Genomic DNA, 18,598 nt, shown 5'->3' on the forward strand with positions numbered 1-18,598 from the left:
ATTAGAATGCTTGACCCATCTTTTTTTAGAGTCATTTCAAGCAAAAGCTTACAAATCAGCTGGAGTGCTGACACTGTGATATTTATATGCTGTATTTTTCTTTTTCAGTTTCATCCTTACCAGAAAGGCTGTTAAACTGGCCAGCCTCAGTAAGGAGGAGAGGTAAGAGTTCAGAAACAGTAAATACTTCAGATATGGGATACTTCTTGGAGAGACTTCATTGTGACCTTCCAGTACTTGAAGGGAGCTTACAAGCAGGAGGGGGGACCAACTTTTTACACTATCTGGTAGTGATGGGATGACGGGTAATGGCTTTAAACTAAAAGAGGGGAGGTTTGGATTAGATGTTGAGGAAATTCTTTCCCAAGTAGGCAGTGAGGCGCTGGCACAGCTGCCCAGAGAAGCTGTGGTGCCCCATCCCTGGAGGCTCAAGGCCAGGTTGGATGGGGCCCTGGGCAGCCTGAGCTGGTGGGGGGCAGCCCTGCCCACAGCAGGGGTTGGGGTGGGTGGGCTTTGAGGTCCCCTCCAGCCCAAACCATTCTGTGATTCTATAATATGATTCTATGATGCTTCTCCACAGAAGTGTATGTGGTTTGTGTGTGCGTGTGTATATACACACATGATCAGTCCAACTGCCAATACTGGAAACTGGGGTGAAGATTTAGCTTTTAGATCTAGACACGAGCACTGATATCATCCAACTGTGGATATTTCTGAGTTTCCACATCCTGCTCCTCCATGTTCCTCAGACTGCATCCCCACTGGGTAATGTTTCACCCCAGGGTTAAATGGAGCTCTGATGTACACAGTGCTGCTTATCCTTCACATTTAGATTGTGCGCCAGAAGTTTTAAACTTCCATGTTTACAGTATGTTTTTTTCATTAATCTCTGAAGTGAACACAGTATGTTCTAAATGCAATTTTAGTATACGTGCAAAAAAAGAGGAATTCTGCTTAGGAGTGTGAGTAGTACTCTCCAGCTCATATTTTGTTCTCAGCTATAGTAGATCTGTAAGGATTTCATTGATTTATATTATGTCCCTTCTGGTCTTACACCAGTGAACATGAGAACAAATTGTCTCTGCATCCTAGAATAACTGTACCAAGATTTATTTTTTAGAGTTCTTTGCCAAAATTGGCCTTCATTTTCCATTCCAGGGTTCACTTTGGATGTCACATTTATGCATCAGTATTTGAATATGCACACTAACATAAGAACTGGAAATCAGACTTAAAAGCAAAGCAAAACCCAGCTTTCTTTCCAGTGTATTGCAATGTGTACAATTTTTTTTTTTTTTTTTTAATAACAAGAGCAATAGCTGAGAGGTTTTTATCTCCCTCTGTTCTTTTCCCAAATGCTTTTATTTTCATATAGGAGGAAGAAAATCTGTGAGTCATATGCCAAGGCAATGCAGATGGAAGAGGCTTTACATGTAAGAAATTAGTACCCATTTTCACCTCCGTTTGTAGAATAATGTTGCTGTTTTGTTCTGGAGGATGAAGTTAAAATTCCTGGTACCCAAAATTCTGGGTTGTGCCATAGAATCTACAATGCCAAGGGGAGGGCAGCAGCATCTACTGCAGGAAAAAAAGACCTGGCAAATCTCATTCTTTGCAAGAATGAGGAAGAGTGTGGTTTGATTTGCCCTATCATTTCCACCTGGGAAACTACTGCTTCTCTAAAGATGCAAATGTTTGTTGTGTGTACATGGATAGCATTAATCAGAGGACATGACATGGCATCCTTAACCTGTTCTTTTCCCTTCTTCAAAGGAAACTTGTTTTTTATTTTTATTTCCAATTTCTTTGCCACTGTTTCACTGTCTAATGTTTGGTAATACTTACAGCCAGTGCATTATGAAGAGAAGAACTGGACTATGGAGCAGTATTCAGGGGGCTGTTACACAGCCTACTTCCCACCTGGCATAATGTATTCATATGGAAGGTAAAACAGAATACTTTTGTAGCTCACATACAATGATCTGTTTTATGCAAAAAACTTAGGGCATATTTAGCACAGTGGGGGACTCTTTGCACTCCCTTACATGCCAGCTAATGAGTCTTGCTTTTGACTTTTAATAAGAGCCAAGTTTCTCTTGTGATTTTCAAGGCAGCAAAACAGTCACGAAAAGACCTGCCGGAGCTATAAAACCCCTCCACAGTAGTCTAGTTACAGTATCGACCTCTGTGCACTATTTGCATTATAATTTTTAATGCTTTCTAAGGCCTCAAGAGCATGAGGCCTCCTCCTTAAGACAGAGGAGGAGTCTCCGCTGACTTTGCTGGTGGAGCATCGAGTTCTAGCAGAGCCTATTGAGTTGCATCACAGGGAAAAGACACAAAACCCTTACAGAAAAACTTATTCTCTCTTCCCGTTCAGCAAAGCCTGCAGTGCTCTCCCCACACAGAACTGCTGTATTCATGAAGGGTCATAAGTAGATAACAGTGATTAACATTTGGTGTATCGCTGAAAAGCTTATGGAAAGCACAATTCAGCACCTATTAGAAACAACCAGGCAAATTGCATATTCATTACCAAGCACCAAACGACAGCGTGGGCTCTTGCATGTTGTCCTCAAACTGACTGTCCATTGTGGAGCTATACCTGACCTCTGTCCAAGACGTGAGTGGGAAGGAGTCATCTCATGCACACTCTTCTGTAGCAATTTATCTGAACGCTTTGTGTTCAGATGTAGCAGTGGCTGAGGTCTCTCATCCACAGCTGGATGGGAAAGGGAGTTCATTCTCTTTATCTGGGTTGAGCAAGATGCTTGTGCAGCTTTGCATGGCTGATAAGCTGGCTTATGGCTCTGTTCAGGGTCAGATGCAACTCATTGAATGCAGAGGCCTTCAGCAGCAAGCCTCTTTTGGCAAGCAACCAGGCAAGTCCAAAGAGTAGCTGATATTGGTGACCCACCACAGCAAAAACATAATTCACACCCCATTGTAATAGCAGGATAACAGCAAAGCTGTCACGCACCTGCCAGCTGCACTACATTTTGGGAGGCCATTAAGATTATTTCTTATCCTAGCACTAAAATAAGGCTGATATTATTTTGCACAGAAGCTGGGCATACTGATTTATGCATTGGTTTTTCTCTCTCAGCTCTTGAGCGTTGTTTACAGAAACAAGTTGGTGGTCCTGCAGGAACAGCTTATTTCACCATGCCTCCCAGCCCTGCTCTGCAGGAATGATGGAGAAACAAAGTCGAATGCTTCATCAAAGCCAACAAATTGCTTTTAGAAGGATCATCGCCTTCTTATGACTTGTCATCTGACATTCTCCATTTGTTTTGAAGGATCATTCGCCAGCCCGTTGACAGAATCTACTTTGCTGGCACAGAGACGGCTACCCAGTGGAGTGGGTACATGGAGGGGGCTGTACAGGCAGGAGAAAGAGCAGCCAGAGAGGTACAGCCACTGGTTTGCTTTGGTCATCTCTTTTAAAGGCTAAAAAAGATTAAGTATGGCTTGGAGGGGTCTGACTTGGTGCCTCATACACTGTGGTTGTGCTGAGGTCAGTGGGGAAGAATCAGATAATCCTAGAAAAGAAAGTGAAACAAAGGCTTTAAGAATAAAAATAAAAAAGCCAAAACAACACTTTTTGAACTTAATTATTGAATAAAGTGCAACAATATGAACATTACACAGCATGTTGCCACACCAGAGATTTAAACTGAAATTCATGCTCTATACCCCATGCCTACAAAAACAAACCCTCCAACCTGTTACGGCCCTTAGATATACCGCCATGCTTGCTATCTAATTAATTGTGGCAGGCTTTGCAATCAGTTTCAGTCTCAGAAATGCTTGCAGTTTTTTCCTATGAAATAATCTGGAAACATGAGCATTTTTCTGATTTTTGATTCATCCTTTCTTCTTCTCCTTTCACCAGAGAGAACAGTGAGCTTGGCTTTATGAATCCATAATGGGTGCCTCTGATAATGTTTAAATCTCTTCAGAATGACACACATTGGGCTGGGTTCCCAGTCGGTAAAATCTCTACAACTGTCTGGAAAGAGGGGAAAAATGCACATTAAACGATATGTATTACAGTTACAGCTGCTATATGGTAGAGACACAGTTCTGTTAAATAATGGAAAATCAACCACTTGTTTCCCTTTCACAGAGTCATATTCACCTTATAATCTTCATTATGTGCTTGAGTCTCCTCATTTCTCATTTCTCTTCTACATGGCTGAGTAGCTGTTATAACAACAGTTAGCTCTCTCTTCTGGAGACATTCACTCGCCCCCAAGAGCCTCCATGATTGTTAAAATCAATTTGTTGTAAAAAAAAAAAAAAATCCGTGATGAACTTCATACTACCTGGGTGTAGCCAGGAGGTAATTTCATAATGGCGCACTTTGAAAGCCCCAGATTGAATCTCTTATTTTCCTCATTTGTGATTCAAGATGCATCATTCCCAGCAGCCTTTCTGTCCTGAGTTCGTGGCACTGTGCTATTTCTCAAGCTGCCGTGTAAGAGAGCACTCGTAGTCAGAAAAAGAAGAACAAAGCCAAAACACAACATCTGGGAGAACTATAGGTCTTTTGGATTGCCCTACTTCTCACAGATGGTACAAGAGACTCTATGGAACTTTCCTTTTATCCTTAAAACATTGGTAGGCACATAATTATTTGATGACTAGCTATCCTGTTTTTACACAAACTATCAAAACTGCCTCTTTCTCTCATTACTGGTATGAACAGAGAAATCACTATTCAGTTTTATGGTCACAATTTTGCTTTTTATCAGTGTCATCTTGCTCTGTTTTCCTGAAACAGAAAGTAGTTGGTGTGCTTTTTTCATTTTTCTCATGTGGTACCAATGTTTATCTTTTCTAGATATTATATCATATGGGGAAGATCCCCAAGAATGAAATTTGGATGCCAGAGCCAGAGTCAAAGGTAAGCCTGACTTTCTTGTTGTAACCAGAGAGTTCAGCCCCTTGATTGATCTGCAGGCTCTCTGTTGGTGGCTTCTCTGCTAGGTTTTAATTCACAGAATCACAGATTCACAGAATGGCTCAGGTTGGAAGGGACCTCAAGGATCATGAATCTCCAACCCCTCCACCACAGGCAGGGCCACCAACCTCCCCATTTAATACTAGACCAGGCTGCCCAGGGCCCCATCTAACCTGGCCTTGAATACCTCCAGGGATGGGGCATCCACCACCTCTCTGGGCAGCCTGTTCCAGCACCTCACCACTCTCATAGTAAAGAATTTCCCCCTGACATCCAACGTAAATCTTCCCTTCTCCCCTTACTTCACATGCTGATGGTATCCATTTATTCAACTTGTCCAAGGAATATCATGTAATATCCCTTGTAAGAGATGGGCAACCATGACCCATAAATAGCTCTGCCTTTGCTGTCCTGTGGCCATGTGGTTCAACACATTTTTTTCAGAACCCTGACCCACCCTCACCTTATTTGGTCCTCAGGAAAAACTTGTGATATCTCTTGCCTGGGGGGGGGAGGCATCCCTGTGCAAAGATGGAATGCAAATTTGCAAAGCTTTCCATATTTTTTTTCTGGTGTAGTCATTATCCCTGGAGGTTTTCAAGAAAAGGGTAGATATGGCACAGAGTGACAAGATTTAGTGGGATGGTAGTGATGAGTTGATGGTTGGACGGATGGATGATCAGAGTGTTTTTTCCAATCTTAATGATTCTATGATTCTATGATTTTCTGTGTCTGCTTGCATAGTGAGTGAGAGCTTGTGATCATACAAATTTCTCTCTCCTCCAGGATGTCCCATCCCGACCATTCATCACCACCTTCTGGGAGAGGAACCTGCCATCTGCGCCAGGACTGCTCTGTCTACTTGGGTCTACTGTGCTCTTCACCTCTGTGGCTGCTGCAGTGCTGTTTGCATCGAAAAAGGGATTGTTAATTCGAAACTAGTGCAAACTAAATGTCCAGCCAAATGTGCATACTTGCTCTTCTTCCCTTTTATTAGGTGAGGGTTATTTTTGAAGAGAAGTGACATGGACAACTGGAAAAGGCCAGAGGTGTTCTCCTTGTGATTTTCTTTTTAGAACTGTAATTAATGCATTAAATCTACTGCAGTGGCTACCAGCAAAACAAAACTAAATCAACTGTGGGGGTATTTTTGAAAATTGCCTCTTGTCCATTTGTTTTGATCGGACATCTTTATATCAGTGTTGAATTCTTAATATAGGGAAGGCAAAGGAAAATCTTTCCCAAAAAGTGAAGAGCTCTTGGAATATGCATTCATTTCCACTTGCTGCTTTATTTTTGGTCACATGTGTTAGTAAGTACCCTTGCGTATTCACCTCAGTAGTTCAGAATATTGGAGGTTTCTTCTGTAGCATCCCTGCTGCGCAGCAGAGATTAGCATGCCAATCAGGCACAGAATTGTTAAATTAACTTCCAAAGGCATTTGATTAATTATTAATCATCACAATGTGAAACTTTACTATCAGCTGTATGAAAGAAGATAATTAGCATGAAGTGGATCATTAAAGAGCAAGAGTAGAAGCACACATGGACATTGTTCTGCCCACAGCTGAGCAAGTTGCAACACTGTGTGGCTGCAAAAGCCATGTAGGGCAGTGAGCCTCACGCTTTGCAATTCTTCCATGGAGCAGCTTTCGGCTGCTTCCTGGCCCGAGTGCAATTGATCCATCCTGGCCACTGGCTGTTAATGTGGAGTGAAGTGAAATAGCAAAGCTGAAGTCCCTCTGACTTGCCGCACATGCTCGCTGTTATGTTCAGAACATCAGCAGTTTCCTGGCTCCCTATCAATTTGCTCTCCCTCGTATTGCTTGTAATCTGTACTGTCTTCCTACAATAAGGAGAAATATATTTGGGGCTTGAATTACTGCCTTGTAAATTACAGTAATTGAATGCATCTGCCTGTTCCGCTCTTATTATGTACATGACACTCTTAAAATAATCACTTTAGTGTTAACTGAAGTCTGGAATATAGGTTTCACAACATACCATCATTATGCGATCTTTTTGCCGTGAAATGTGAGCACTGTATGTGTCCATGAACTCCATTGTCATTCAACATCAGTGAAACGTGCCTTTCAATAATCCTGAAACCTTGATAAGAGGATCTCTTCTATAAACTTTTCTTCATATTCTTTTTCTCGTGTCATTTTTGATGAGTTTGTGGAAGGTGGTGTTTCTCTGTGTCTTTATTAAATCACAGGTTGTATCATGTGCAGTAGCCACATACGGGAACACCTACCAAGCAAGATAACTTCACTCCTTGCCACCTTGTCCATCATATTCAAATGTCCTCTTACTTTTTTTTTTTTTTTTGGGGGGGGGGGATGAGGGAAGGATAAGAGTTAGGGCAAAAGCTTTGCAGACCCCATAATTTATGTGGACCAATCTCAGCCCAGGCGGCTGGTGGGCTGAACAGAAGCTCTTCGCAGAGGGAAGGGGTTGCTTAGGTGGCCCCTTGTCATCATGCCCCTTTCCGATTGGAGCAGATGTTCTTGGTGACAGTGTTGAGCACTACACCCATTCCAAAATACTCACCCACATTTGTATTTATGGTAGTTAGAGCCAGTCGCTTTGTTGCTGATTCAAAACTTCTAATTTTGCAGCCGTAAACATCCTCTTTGCACATGTACAAAGGAGACCCAGAGTAATCTGTCATATACCTGTGAGCCAACACCATTTAACTTCACTCTTCACCTCGCTCATGCATGTTTCCATTGCAATTTGCTTGTATTTTGAAGAGCAAGGACAAACCACCTGAACAAGTAGAAGACGGGGCCGTGTTGCTCACCGCTTGGGGAAGGGACACATCTCACTGCAAGTGGGAGCAACAATCAGCAAACAAAGGAGGGTGATTAAAAGCGGCATTTCTGAAACTTGTGCGGCTCCCAGGCACTGTGCTTCTACAGGAGAGGGCGGTGTTTGTGGCTGTCAGAAATCACCGACCAGTTTCCATTCTGCTTCTATGCCTCTTTTGACTATCAGAACAATTGCCCAGTTTAAACATTAAATGTCTGGCTTAAATATTAAACATCCAGGCATCTTTCTTAAACCAGTTTTGAAAGAGTATGGAACAGAGTTTATTACCACTGACAGCTCTCAAAGAAACAAGCCGCTGCCATCATGAAAAAGGCTGAAAACAGTGGGAACACCTCTTTCCACTAGAAACAGTGCAGAGTTCTCACCAGGCCACAGGGTGGAAGAGCCTTTGTTTTGCTGCGTTGGAGGTTGGGGTCCAGCTTCATGGACTGTAGTCAGAGAGCCCTGCATCCCCTAGCAGAAATAGGGGATGCTCTGTTTTCTCAAAGTGAGGGGTGAAGTGGGAGAGGTGGGCACCAATGAGGTGGCCAAGGCCCACAATAAGTCCATCCACATCTCGATGGGAACAGAACTGCATTTGCAAATTTTTAAGAGCAGGTGTAGGCAGCATCCTTCTATCTGTGCTCCCTGTACTGGGCAAGAAGGATGTCTGACCAGGTTCCAGGATGCTAATGGCAGAACATCCAGTCTTAGAGACCACACTGAGCAAATAAATGGTTGCAACCTTCAGTCTGGTCCATTAATGATCATTCATCAGCAATACTTTCCAGTCCATGTTTGATTCAACCTCCAGTTTCATGCTGTTCTATCTCCTTTTTTCCAGAACCAAGCATACCTCCAACCATAGGCACAAATTAGCATCACATACTTGAACAACAATACCACACACAGGGATGTACTAGTTAACTTTTCACAACGTGTAGGTTTCTCCCCTGCTGGTGCCCACATGCTATTGATCAGGTATGCTGCCTAACAGCATGTGCTTTTCTCTGGCAAGAAATAATGCCATGGGCAAGCTGGATCCTGGTTTTATGTTCTTTATACAGAGTACAGCTTCCATTTCTTATCAGCAGCACCAACAAATAGAAAAATGGACAAATCCAGTGAGTCCATTGCTATGGAAAAAAAAAAAAAAAATAAAAATAAATTGTTGTTGGCTATCCTATTTTACTTCTAGGCTTTTCCACAGAGATGTTTAAAACAACTGTTTTTGCTCTCTAAATGTTCCCTGCTTAGTTGCTTCCTACAAGTGCACAGAAAGCAAATTTCACCTTGGTGAAAACCCAGAAAGGGAAATTAAATGTGTGCATTGATAGTGAACCACAACTTTTTCTTTGCCTGCTGAGCTCCCATACTTGGCAATCAACATTTCATTTCCAGTTTTATTTGCTGTTTTGCTCTTTATTTGTAGCGCTTGGCATCTGAGTTTCTGTTCTCTGTGTGCCTCTCTTTAAATTTTTTTTTCCCTATCTTATGTAGCAGAGAGAGAATAACCTGGGATACATAAGAGTAGCAGGGAATCATAGAATTATAGAATGGCTTAAGTGGGAAGGGAGCTTAAACACCGTCCAGTTCCAACCCCTCTAAGCCATAAGCTTCTCCGGCAGCCTATGCCAGGGCCCAACCACCCTCTGGGTGAAGAATTTCCTCCTAACATCTGACCTAAATCTCCCCTTTTTTAGTTGAAAACCATTCTCACGTCCTATTACTATTAGACCATGTAAAAAATCAGCCCCCTCCTGGTTATTTTCTTTGGAAAAAAAGTTTCCTAAGAATGAGCACATTTCTTGTTAAAGAAAAAAGCTCCACTGCTATTCACAGTGAAAAAAGATAGCTACTTCTCCGTCTGGGACAGAAAATGAAGGAAAGGATGTAATTATTATTTTTGCTAGGATTTTAACTTCTATGGCCACACCACTCGCTTGAAAACTCAGTTATAGCCTGAGCACCATCATTTTCATCTAAATATGAGGTAAATCCAGTCTGACTGAGGTTAGAATATGTGGGAAACAATTCCTCATACATAGCAGCTTCAGACAGCAGTGCCGAAGCCTATGGCTGCCCTCTGTACAACAGCACAGCGTGATGGGGAGTGGCACTGAAGTAAAGGCTGCCATCTTCTGGCTGCATGATTTTATCATCTCAGACAAAAGCTGAACACTTGGACTTGCAAAGGTCTCTGGATTTTTCTGTACTGGTTCGTAACAGTCCTTATGGGTAACCAAAATGTATAATTCCAGAATCAAAACACTGATACAAGTTTCCAGCTTCAAAACTTCCCCAAAAGGGACAGCTTAAGTCTTGGCTGATGCTTGGCAGCATGACGAGCACGGAATAAAAATGTGAGCATAGACCTCAATATTCCTGAACACCTCCCTCCTCTGAAAAAGGATTTCTGTGAGGCATTTTGCTTTATCAAGATTGATAAACCTCTCTACAATGACAGTATGGAGGCTGTAGTGAGATGGGGGGCTAGCCTCTTCTTCCAAGTAACAGTGATAAGATGAGAGCTAATGGTCTCAAATTGCAACAGGGAGAGTCCAGGAGGTATGTTAGAAACCATTTCTTCTCTGAAAGAGCAGGAAGGCAGTGGCACAGGCTGCCCATTGAGGTGGTGGAGTCACCATCCCTGGAGGTGTTCAAGAGCCGTGTGGATGTGGCACTGAGGGACGTGGGCAGTGGGCATGGTGTGATGGATTGGTGGTGGATCTTGGTGATCTTAGAGGTCTTTTCCAACCTTAATGATTCTATTATTCTATAGAAGCATTAATTCAAATACACTATCTCCAAGAAAGCACTCTGGCCAAGCTCCAGCTCATAAAGAAACAATTGGAAAATAACAGACTTTTTAATTTAGTTTAATATTCTCATTCCATTTGGGGCCGAACATGCTGAAGTAACATTTCTCCTTAATTTTGATTAGGTACAAGCACACATTTCGATTGTTTCAGATAATGACTGCACAGCGCGATGGAACTCAGCTCTGGAATAGTAGTTTCCACATCTGAAATTATAATGTAATTTCTGTTAAATGCAACACTGCTGTGCAAAGTGTTTTGTTACAACCTGGAGCATATGCAGATTGTTAGTAAGCAGCCTGAGAGCTGACAAGGATGCCTCAATGCATTACTAATGCCCTTTCCTCCCTTCCTTCCCACCTAAGCATTAGAGAATACACAAATGTGGGGTTGATTGCCACGAGATGGTAGTGCAAGAGCAGACTGAGCTGTCTACAAACCCAACCAAAGGTCAGTGATTCTGCTGGATACTGCTTTATAGAATCATGGAATCATTTGAGTTGGAAGGAACCTTTAAAAGCCATCTGGTCCAACTCCGCTAGAATGAACAAGGATACCTACGGCTACATCAAGTTGCTCAGTGCCTGGTTCAGTTTGACTTTTAATGTCTCCAGGGATGGGGCATTCATCACCTCCCTGAGCAACCTGTGCCAGTGCTTCACCACCCTCACTGTAAAAAACCTTCCTTCTATCCAGTCTAAATCTCCCTTGTTCTACTTTAAAACTATTTTCCCATGTCCTATCACAACAGACCCTGCTAGAGAGTCTGTCCCCTTCTTACTTACAGCCCCCTTTAGATTCTGAAAGGCTGCTCTCAGGTCTCCCTGAAGCCTTTTCTTCATCAGGATGAACAGCCCCAGGTCTCTCAGAGGTGTTCCATCCATTGGATCATTTTTATGACTCTCCTCAGGATGTGCTTCAACAAGTCCATGTTTCTCTTGTACTGAGGACTCCCCATCTGGACGCAGTACTCCAGGTGAGGTATCGCCAGTCCAAGGCAGATAGGCAGGATCACATCCCTCACCCTGCTGGCCACACTTCTTTGGATGCAGCCCAGCATATGGTTGGCTTTCTGTGCTGCAAGGGCACATTGCTGGCTTGTGTCCCACCTGCCATCCACCAGTTTACCCCTCGAGTACTTTTTGTCAGGGCTGTGCTCCATCCTTACATTCCCCAGCTTGAATGCTTCATCAAGTCTTGCTGTTCTACAGAAATGGAATCAATTAGACCCCACAAAGATACAATTGGCTTTCAATGACCAATTGCATCCATATGCAGATAAGACTGGGCTGTATGACTGTCCCACTCTGCCATAGGTCAGGTAAACAGATCACTTGAAGATGGATGAGACTTTTTCCCCTGCAAAGCTGGGGTCTGGAGTCTACAGAACTTGCTGATGACAGATGAAATGGAGCTGGATAGGTGGCAATTATTTCACTAGAGCCTTTCCACTACTGGGTGATTATAAAAATTCCTAACAGAAAACTGTTGCTTACCAAAATCAAAACCTGAGTGAAAGTTTAATAGCCCATCACTTCTAAAGTAGTAGAGGTCTCCGTCACGTTCAGTGAAAGCACAGCAAGGCTAACTTTGATCTACAACGGATGTAAGAGCTGAAAACAATTTTGCTTGCCCCTTTTGGCAATGCAAGGAAGAATGGAAAAGCAGTGATGAGCACTGGGTAAGAATCCAACGGACAAGACCTTTAATGTGTATTTTGCAATTTATCACAGTTATTTAAAATTCTTTTTTGAGATTTTCCTAGCCCAGCTTCAGAATATATTACTGCTGCTGTCCATATAAATCATGCAAATGAACATCAGCTCGCAAGCCCTCTTACACAGTTGTATTTTTGTACAGCTTAACTTAGCACTCAGCTGCTCACTGACTGCTTTTCCAGCAAGCACAAGTACCCAAACTTACTAGAATACCACGCCTTTGTTTTCCTTCGCAATGACCAACAAAATCATTGCATAACCTTTCTGTGTGAAGGACAGCCATGTGCTAATATCCTATACGTGTAGCTACCTCTTAGCACACAGTACATTAACTCGCATCATGGAAGATTTACAGGACCCACAGTACGCCTGCTTGCATTTCTCCAAGGCTAAATATCCCAACAAAGCAGTTTGGTGCCTAATTGTCATCAGCATTTAGTGGGAGGTAGAAGCTGCCTTATTTTATATGCACAGCACATCTGTGCCATCTGCATGAGGTTGGTTGGTGACAGTCTCAGGAAGACCTCTGGCCTTCTGACTCAGCATCTGGAGGTGAGACAAGTTGCCCTCAGGTGTCTGAGTGGCACCAGACAACAGTTTCAGTGTCCAAATTACTCTCTAGGTGGGTAGTTATCACCTGTTCATTGAAAATACCTAACTTGGCTGCTATTAAACTCTTTGCAGAAGATATGAGACCTCCACAGGCCTCCTGCGGTCTGGCGCAGACTGAAGCTTCACCCCATCAAGCTGTGATGCATTGCTGGTTCTGATACATTTCTTCAGGGATATTTATATGCTTTATAGTGCATACAGTGGATTAGTGGAGTATATTTGCTTTCACGGTATTTATGTTCCTACATAACTTGCTTGTAATTCTGGTGGTTCAGCCTACAGAAGGAGCACTGCATGCTTTCAATACGATTCTCACATAGATGGTTAAGCTTTCTCCAGTACTCACAGACTACCTCTCTGTAGCACTGATACAGAGCTGCTGGATAAAATTACACCATTGTTTCAGCCTCTCTTTTCTTCCATTTATTTAGTTAGTTAGTTGCATTTGCGCCATGCAGTATTTCGCATAAGGACTGTTTCTTCCTACGTTCAGATGGAGACACCCTAAATCCACCTCTAGCAATACAAAATACTTCTGAACTGTGAGATAGCTGGCTACCTGAAGAATTACAGACAAATGTCATTCTCTTTCTTTACAGAGAAAAATTAAAGATATCTCACATGAAATGTTATGTTAGTAAGTAATACCCTCCATCACAGCCAAATCTACAGGGAGGTTCTGGGTCTGCAAAAGAAAAGCCTTAAACATTTATGTGACATGACGATATTTATTGATTCTAATTAAGGTTAAAAAAAAGGTTCACAGCTGTCAGATAAAAATATCTGCAGAGCCTACTGAAAAGGGAACTTAAGAAGGAAACCAACGGAGACAGTCACCACAGAGGCACTTGAGAAAATGCTACAGTTATAAAAGGCACAGACTCATCACGCACACAGCATACATATTCCTGCAAAGCAAAGTCACTTTTTTTTCCTTTTTTTTTTTTCCAAAACACAGAGGCAAGCATCACTTCACATCGACCCGCACATGGTCACAAGAGATACACTAGAAGCAGCAGTTTATGACAGAACCTAAACAATTTCACTGTAGAGATGCTCTGAAAGCAAGTCTGCTTTGGCCATCTCATTTTTATCTCTATTTAAGAATGGATGGTTAGATCAAGGTGATCTTAAGGTGGAGAAGTGAGAGAGAATGTGAATATATTTAAACACAGGTCAGGTTTATTCATGAGCATTTGTAATCTGCAATTTAAGTGGATTTGCTTCGTGCCTGAGAGCAGTGGCAGTTTTGTTGTCATTTAATTCTTGGTCCCTTTTGCATCCAAGTACTTCTGTAGCACACACAATTCCTTCTTCCTCAAAAACATTTTGCTTTCATGTCTCAATAAAATAAAATAAAATAAAATAAAATCATAAATTCTGGACATTTGTAAAATCTACTTTAAGGAGAAATAGTTCCATTGAGGAAAGAGGGAGACTATTTTAATAGAAACCCCTGGCTTCTCCACCAGGTCTTGGGTTCCAGTCATGGACAGTGCTTAGACATATACTTAAATGTGATTAATGTATTCGTCTTACTGACAGCAGATACGCTAATTGCAATCAAGAATTGTCTTGAGAAGAAAAATGTACTAGTTAAAGGAAAGACAAGGGGCTACCTCAGACTGCTCACTTCCTAGCTAGTATTGAACAGCCTGTACAATTAACTTCCCAGTACTCTGGTTAACACGGATTTTTATGCCACATCTTGATGTCCTGTGCAGTAAGCAGTTACTATTACAACAGTTGACAAGCAAGTAAAGCAAGTAAACCTTTTTCTTTTTTTTTTTTTCTTTTTTTTTTTTTTTTCTTTTTTTTTGTAGCAAACTCTAAAGATCCTTAAAATATATACAATTACACAAATTAGTTTATAAGAGACAAATACAGTTATTTCCATAGTTGTGCCCATAGTGCATCTTACTAAGCTGGTAAACTCCGGAACCTTCATGATTAACCGATTTCTCATCAAATGTGTTAACAAGTTAAGACTATAGCATAGCACTACCAGCTGCCTATTAAATGAGACACAATCCCTCTCTTTGAGGGCTGGCATGAAAGAACTTTCAAGGGTAAGCTAGTGCTAATGGTTCCCTCTAGCCGTGCGAAAGCAGCTTCATTCTCTACCTGTATTTGTCATCAGTGAGTTTTCTCGTCACACTGACATACACAAGGTGCCACATTCATTTTACGTGAAAGATGTTGAGGAAACAACAGCAAACACTTCTTATCATACAGTGGCAACAAGTTCCACAGCACAATAGGAAGATGTGGCTACGGAGACAAAGAGACCAGTCCTAATACTTTGGTAGTCTGGGAGGAAGAAATCAAAGACTTTGCTGTGCTAATACACATGCAGCAAAACAGACCTGCCAGCTCTGTAAGTAATGGCTAGAAACCTCACGGGATCCAAACTTTCAATTTCATGTCAATCCATCTGAAATGCTTTGTGGTTTCTTTTGATGGTGTTTTGTTTTTTGCATTTGTGTTTCATTTTAAAACTAAGAATGAGAAAGTTTTACACCAATACATAATTTTTTTTTTTAATGATCAACCTCATGAAAAGCTTTTGTTGTTGTATAATTCAGTTCAAACTACACCTAAATATGTTTTTTCTTTGACTTTTCTGCTCCTATGGCAGATACAGAGCAATTTCTTGTTAGACTAGAAAAAAAAAAGTAACAGATTCAGGAGAAAAAAAGAAAAATGCACATTTTGCACATAAATAAAAACAATTTGTCCTCATTCATCTCATAGATTTGCTCCCCTTTCCAGCCACGCAGACTATTTCTAGGGCAGAAATAGGACTTGAACTCCAGTGCTGGCAGTGAAATGATCTGCAAAGGTAACTGTTCTTTATATGTTAAGCATTTGTTCACTATACAACACTTAGAAATATTGGCCAAGACTTCAAGAACATCTCCCCAGATTTAGGTTTCCACACTTATTTTCAGCCCGATAATCATCTGAGTTGCAAAAGCTCTGAACTCACACAGCTCCCATTCTCTGGGTTTCTAATTCACTTCGTAAATAATTCACAGAGAAAGAAAGCCCATGCAGAAACACTGTGGTAGGCAAATGTCCTCGCCAATTAGTGCTCGGTGTGATACAATGAGGAAGGCCGTACATACAGTGCTGCACTGTTCTTCTGACTTCCAGATCTTTATGTCTGAAAAGTTCCCCCGTGTATTTTAAAAGGCTGTTATGAGGATATTCATTTGTGATAAAATCCAAGTTGCTGCTACAAGAAGATTTTTAACTGGCACATCAAGATAAAAAGAATGAAACCTAAGGGCCAGAAACCGATGCACTGCTCACAACTACTACAGCTTTATAGGTAGTTCGGTGGATTTCCATGGGACTATTTGGAGAGCAAAGTACTACTCAGCACAAGCAAGGACATCAGATGCTGGCCCAGAAAGTCTGTGTGAGACTGATGGTAAATTTCCTCTACTCTCTCTTCCTTCCCCTTTGCTATTATTATACTTTATACTTCTCTTCACAGCTTTTTACTGAAATGCAATTGGATTTATTTATTGTTTTTTTTTTGGCAAATAAATTACCATTGATTGAATGCAGAAGTGCAGCATGGACTCAGAAGAATTCCATCCAATTTTTCTCATGTACCATGCCAAATCCTTTTCTTAATTATACCTCTGACTTCCTCTTTTGTCATGCACAAATGTTAAACAGTAGAAATAGTAGAAATACTGAGATGGCAGGTTGGCATCTAAGGTATTGCTGGGGTTGATGGGTTTGTTTCTCTTCTGGCTTTTTTTTTCCACTTGTTTCTTGCCCTTCTTGCCCCCTTTCTTTTTGTTTCGCATAGTTTGAAAGGTATCAAGCTAGGAAGGGCAGAAGCACTATTATGTGACTGTCTTACCCATGGTTCCCTTTGATCTTTTCATCATTGAGATCCCTGATTAGTCACCAGCAGCGCGCAGTCAGTACAACACTGCACAGCAAGCAGAAATGGAAGTGCTAATCACGTCAACATGGTTGTTAGCAGAGACTGGAACTCTGAATCAGCTGAGCTGTGTTTAGCATGAAGCAATGCTGAGGGACAGATAAGGGTATTATTTGTTATGCTAAAACTACATTTCTGAACCCACTGTGCCCTACAAGGCAAGAGCTACCTTCAACGTGTTCGAAGTATAAATTTAAGCAGTTGAAAGAAAAGAAGGAGATAAGAAAAGTGGTAAAAGTGTTGTATGGACAGCACCACAGCTTTCAGGGATAAGCAGAAGTTACGTAGTTCTCTTGCTATCTTGCAGTTCCCTTTAGGGAGCTGAAAAGGTAGGGGAGGCTTGGAGTCAGAAAGAAGTCAGATGGTGACAAAGGTTCAAAATGCTTTGTCTGTATTATCACATTTAACCTAAGGCCACTGGTTCACACTCAGGCCCAACAGCCTGACCAGCCATGCTGCTCACTACATCGGGTGTTGTCTGGAGTCTGTTGGTTTTCCAGGCTAACAAGGTCTGATCCTGGACAGGGATGAACTCAGACACAGATAGGAAGCCTGAAATTCATCTTTACTACAAGAGGCAGTAGAAACATTCTCCTTCAACTTACTATAGGACAATGACACCATTGGAAATACTAACAACCCGAAGCCACACTTGCATAGCTGGAATGAACGCATTTAGACCACCATTTGAAAAGGTAGCCTGACTTCTTGTTTAAGTACTACCTGGGCTCTGGACATTTGAGAGAGAGAAAAAAAATCACTAAAGGGATTCTCACAAAAAATTTACATTAACTGATCAATTATTCTTTGAGCTATGGATTTATTTTCTCAGTCTACCACAAAGGAGGGCAGAAATGGTTTTTTGTTTTTTTGTTTTTTTCAACTAAAGATGGAAGTGCCAAGACGACTCATAATTCGGGGTCTGGTTATGATATATGTGTAAAAATCACTGGAAATCTTCTCAAAACAGGTATTATCAAGGCATTCTGTCACCTGTGTTCTGAGATCTGGATGAAAATCTCAAGGTGATAATTCTTTGCAAGGTTTCCTAGAAATTAAAAAACAAAAAAAATACTGCTAGAAGGAGGCCTAGATTCAAGGGGCTCTTTTTGAATATGGATCCCCTTCATTTACCCTCCCCTCTAGAGTCTTCTCTCTACTGTTTTCTCCTCTTCCCTAGTCCTGGCCTGTCTTTGAAGGCAGGGAAGTACATGCCAAAAAAACCTCAGAGAAAAAGAAGTGTGAGTGTGAGGCTTTGCACTGGCACATTTTTCAGTTTCGAACCAGAAGTCCCCTTCTGTAGGCAAATAACCCTGCAGCAGCCACGGAGGAGAAGAAAGTGGAAAACCCAATCAGCTTTAGCAGTCCTGGTACAGATGGCAAGTTTCTCTCCCAAAAGGTGGTTGTGATGGGCAAAGCTGGAACATCCTGTAGAGAGAACACATCCATTACCAACATAACGTCTCCATGGTTAGAGGCAGGATACATATAAAAAGATTCTTGAGCAGAAATAGAACTGGGCTGAAGCCATTCATGTTATTAAGAAGTACACAGTATGCAAGTTTTGTACTCAGTTAAAAGGAATAGGAAGAGGCGCATTACAAAGATTAATTGACTGGTTAAGAAGCGCAATTCTTTCTGATCTGATGTTTCAGAGTTGCCAGATGGATGACTTCTCTTAGTTTCTCTTACTTTCCTGTTAGAG

General features: G+C 41.6%; 2 protein-coding genes across 2 annotated transcripts in view; one reads left to right on the top strand and one right to left on the bottom strand.

The window, feature by feature from the left end:
- The window catches only part of LOC128076573 (amine oxidase [flavin-containing] A-like), a 218,016-nt gene extending 210,898 nt beyond the window's left edge, over window positions 1-7,118 (top strand). Inside the window, exons 11-16 of the mRNA XM_052674368.1 lie at window positions 109-162; window positions 1,376-1,433; window positions 1,848-1,945; window positions 3,300-3,411; window positions 4,847-4,909; window positions 5,753-7,118. Of these exons, the coding sequence (XP_052530328.1) occupies window positions 109-162; window positions 1,376-1,433; window positions 1,848-1,945; window positions 3,300-3,411; window positions 4,847-4,909; window positions 5,753-5,908 (541 nt within the window). The 3' untranslated portion in view covers window positions 5,909-7,118. The remainder of the gene's footprint in view (window positions 1-108; window positions 163-1,375; window positions 1,434-1,847; window positions 1,946-3,299; window positions 3,412-4,846; window positions 4,910-5,752) is intronic.
- Window positions 7,119-14,702: 7,584 nt separating this feature from the next.
- Window positions 14,703-18,598, bottom strand: part of LOC128076480 (amine oxidase [flavin-containing] B-like) — a 50,978-nt gene continuing 47,082 nt past the window's right edge. The window contains exon 15 of the mRNA XM_052674204.1: window positions 14,703-18,321. Within this exon, the coding sequence (XP_052530164.1) occupies window positions 18,166-18,321 (156 nt within the window). The 3' untranslated portion in view covers window positions 14,703-18,165. The remainder of the gene's footprint in view (window positions 18,322-18,598) is intronic.

This window comes from Tympanuchus pallidicinctus, unplaced genomic scaffold, assembly GCF_026119805.1.
Source record: "Tympanuchus pallidicinctus isolate F22 unplaced genomic scaffold, pur_lepc_1.0 scaffold14, whole genome shotgun sequence".
NCBI classification, from domain to species: Eukaryota; Metazoa; Chordata; class Aves; order Galliformes; family Phasianidae; genus Tympanuchus; species Tympanuchus pallidicinctus.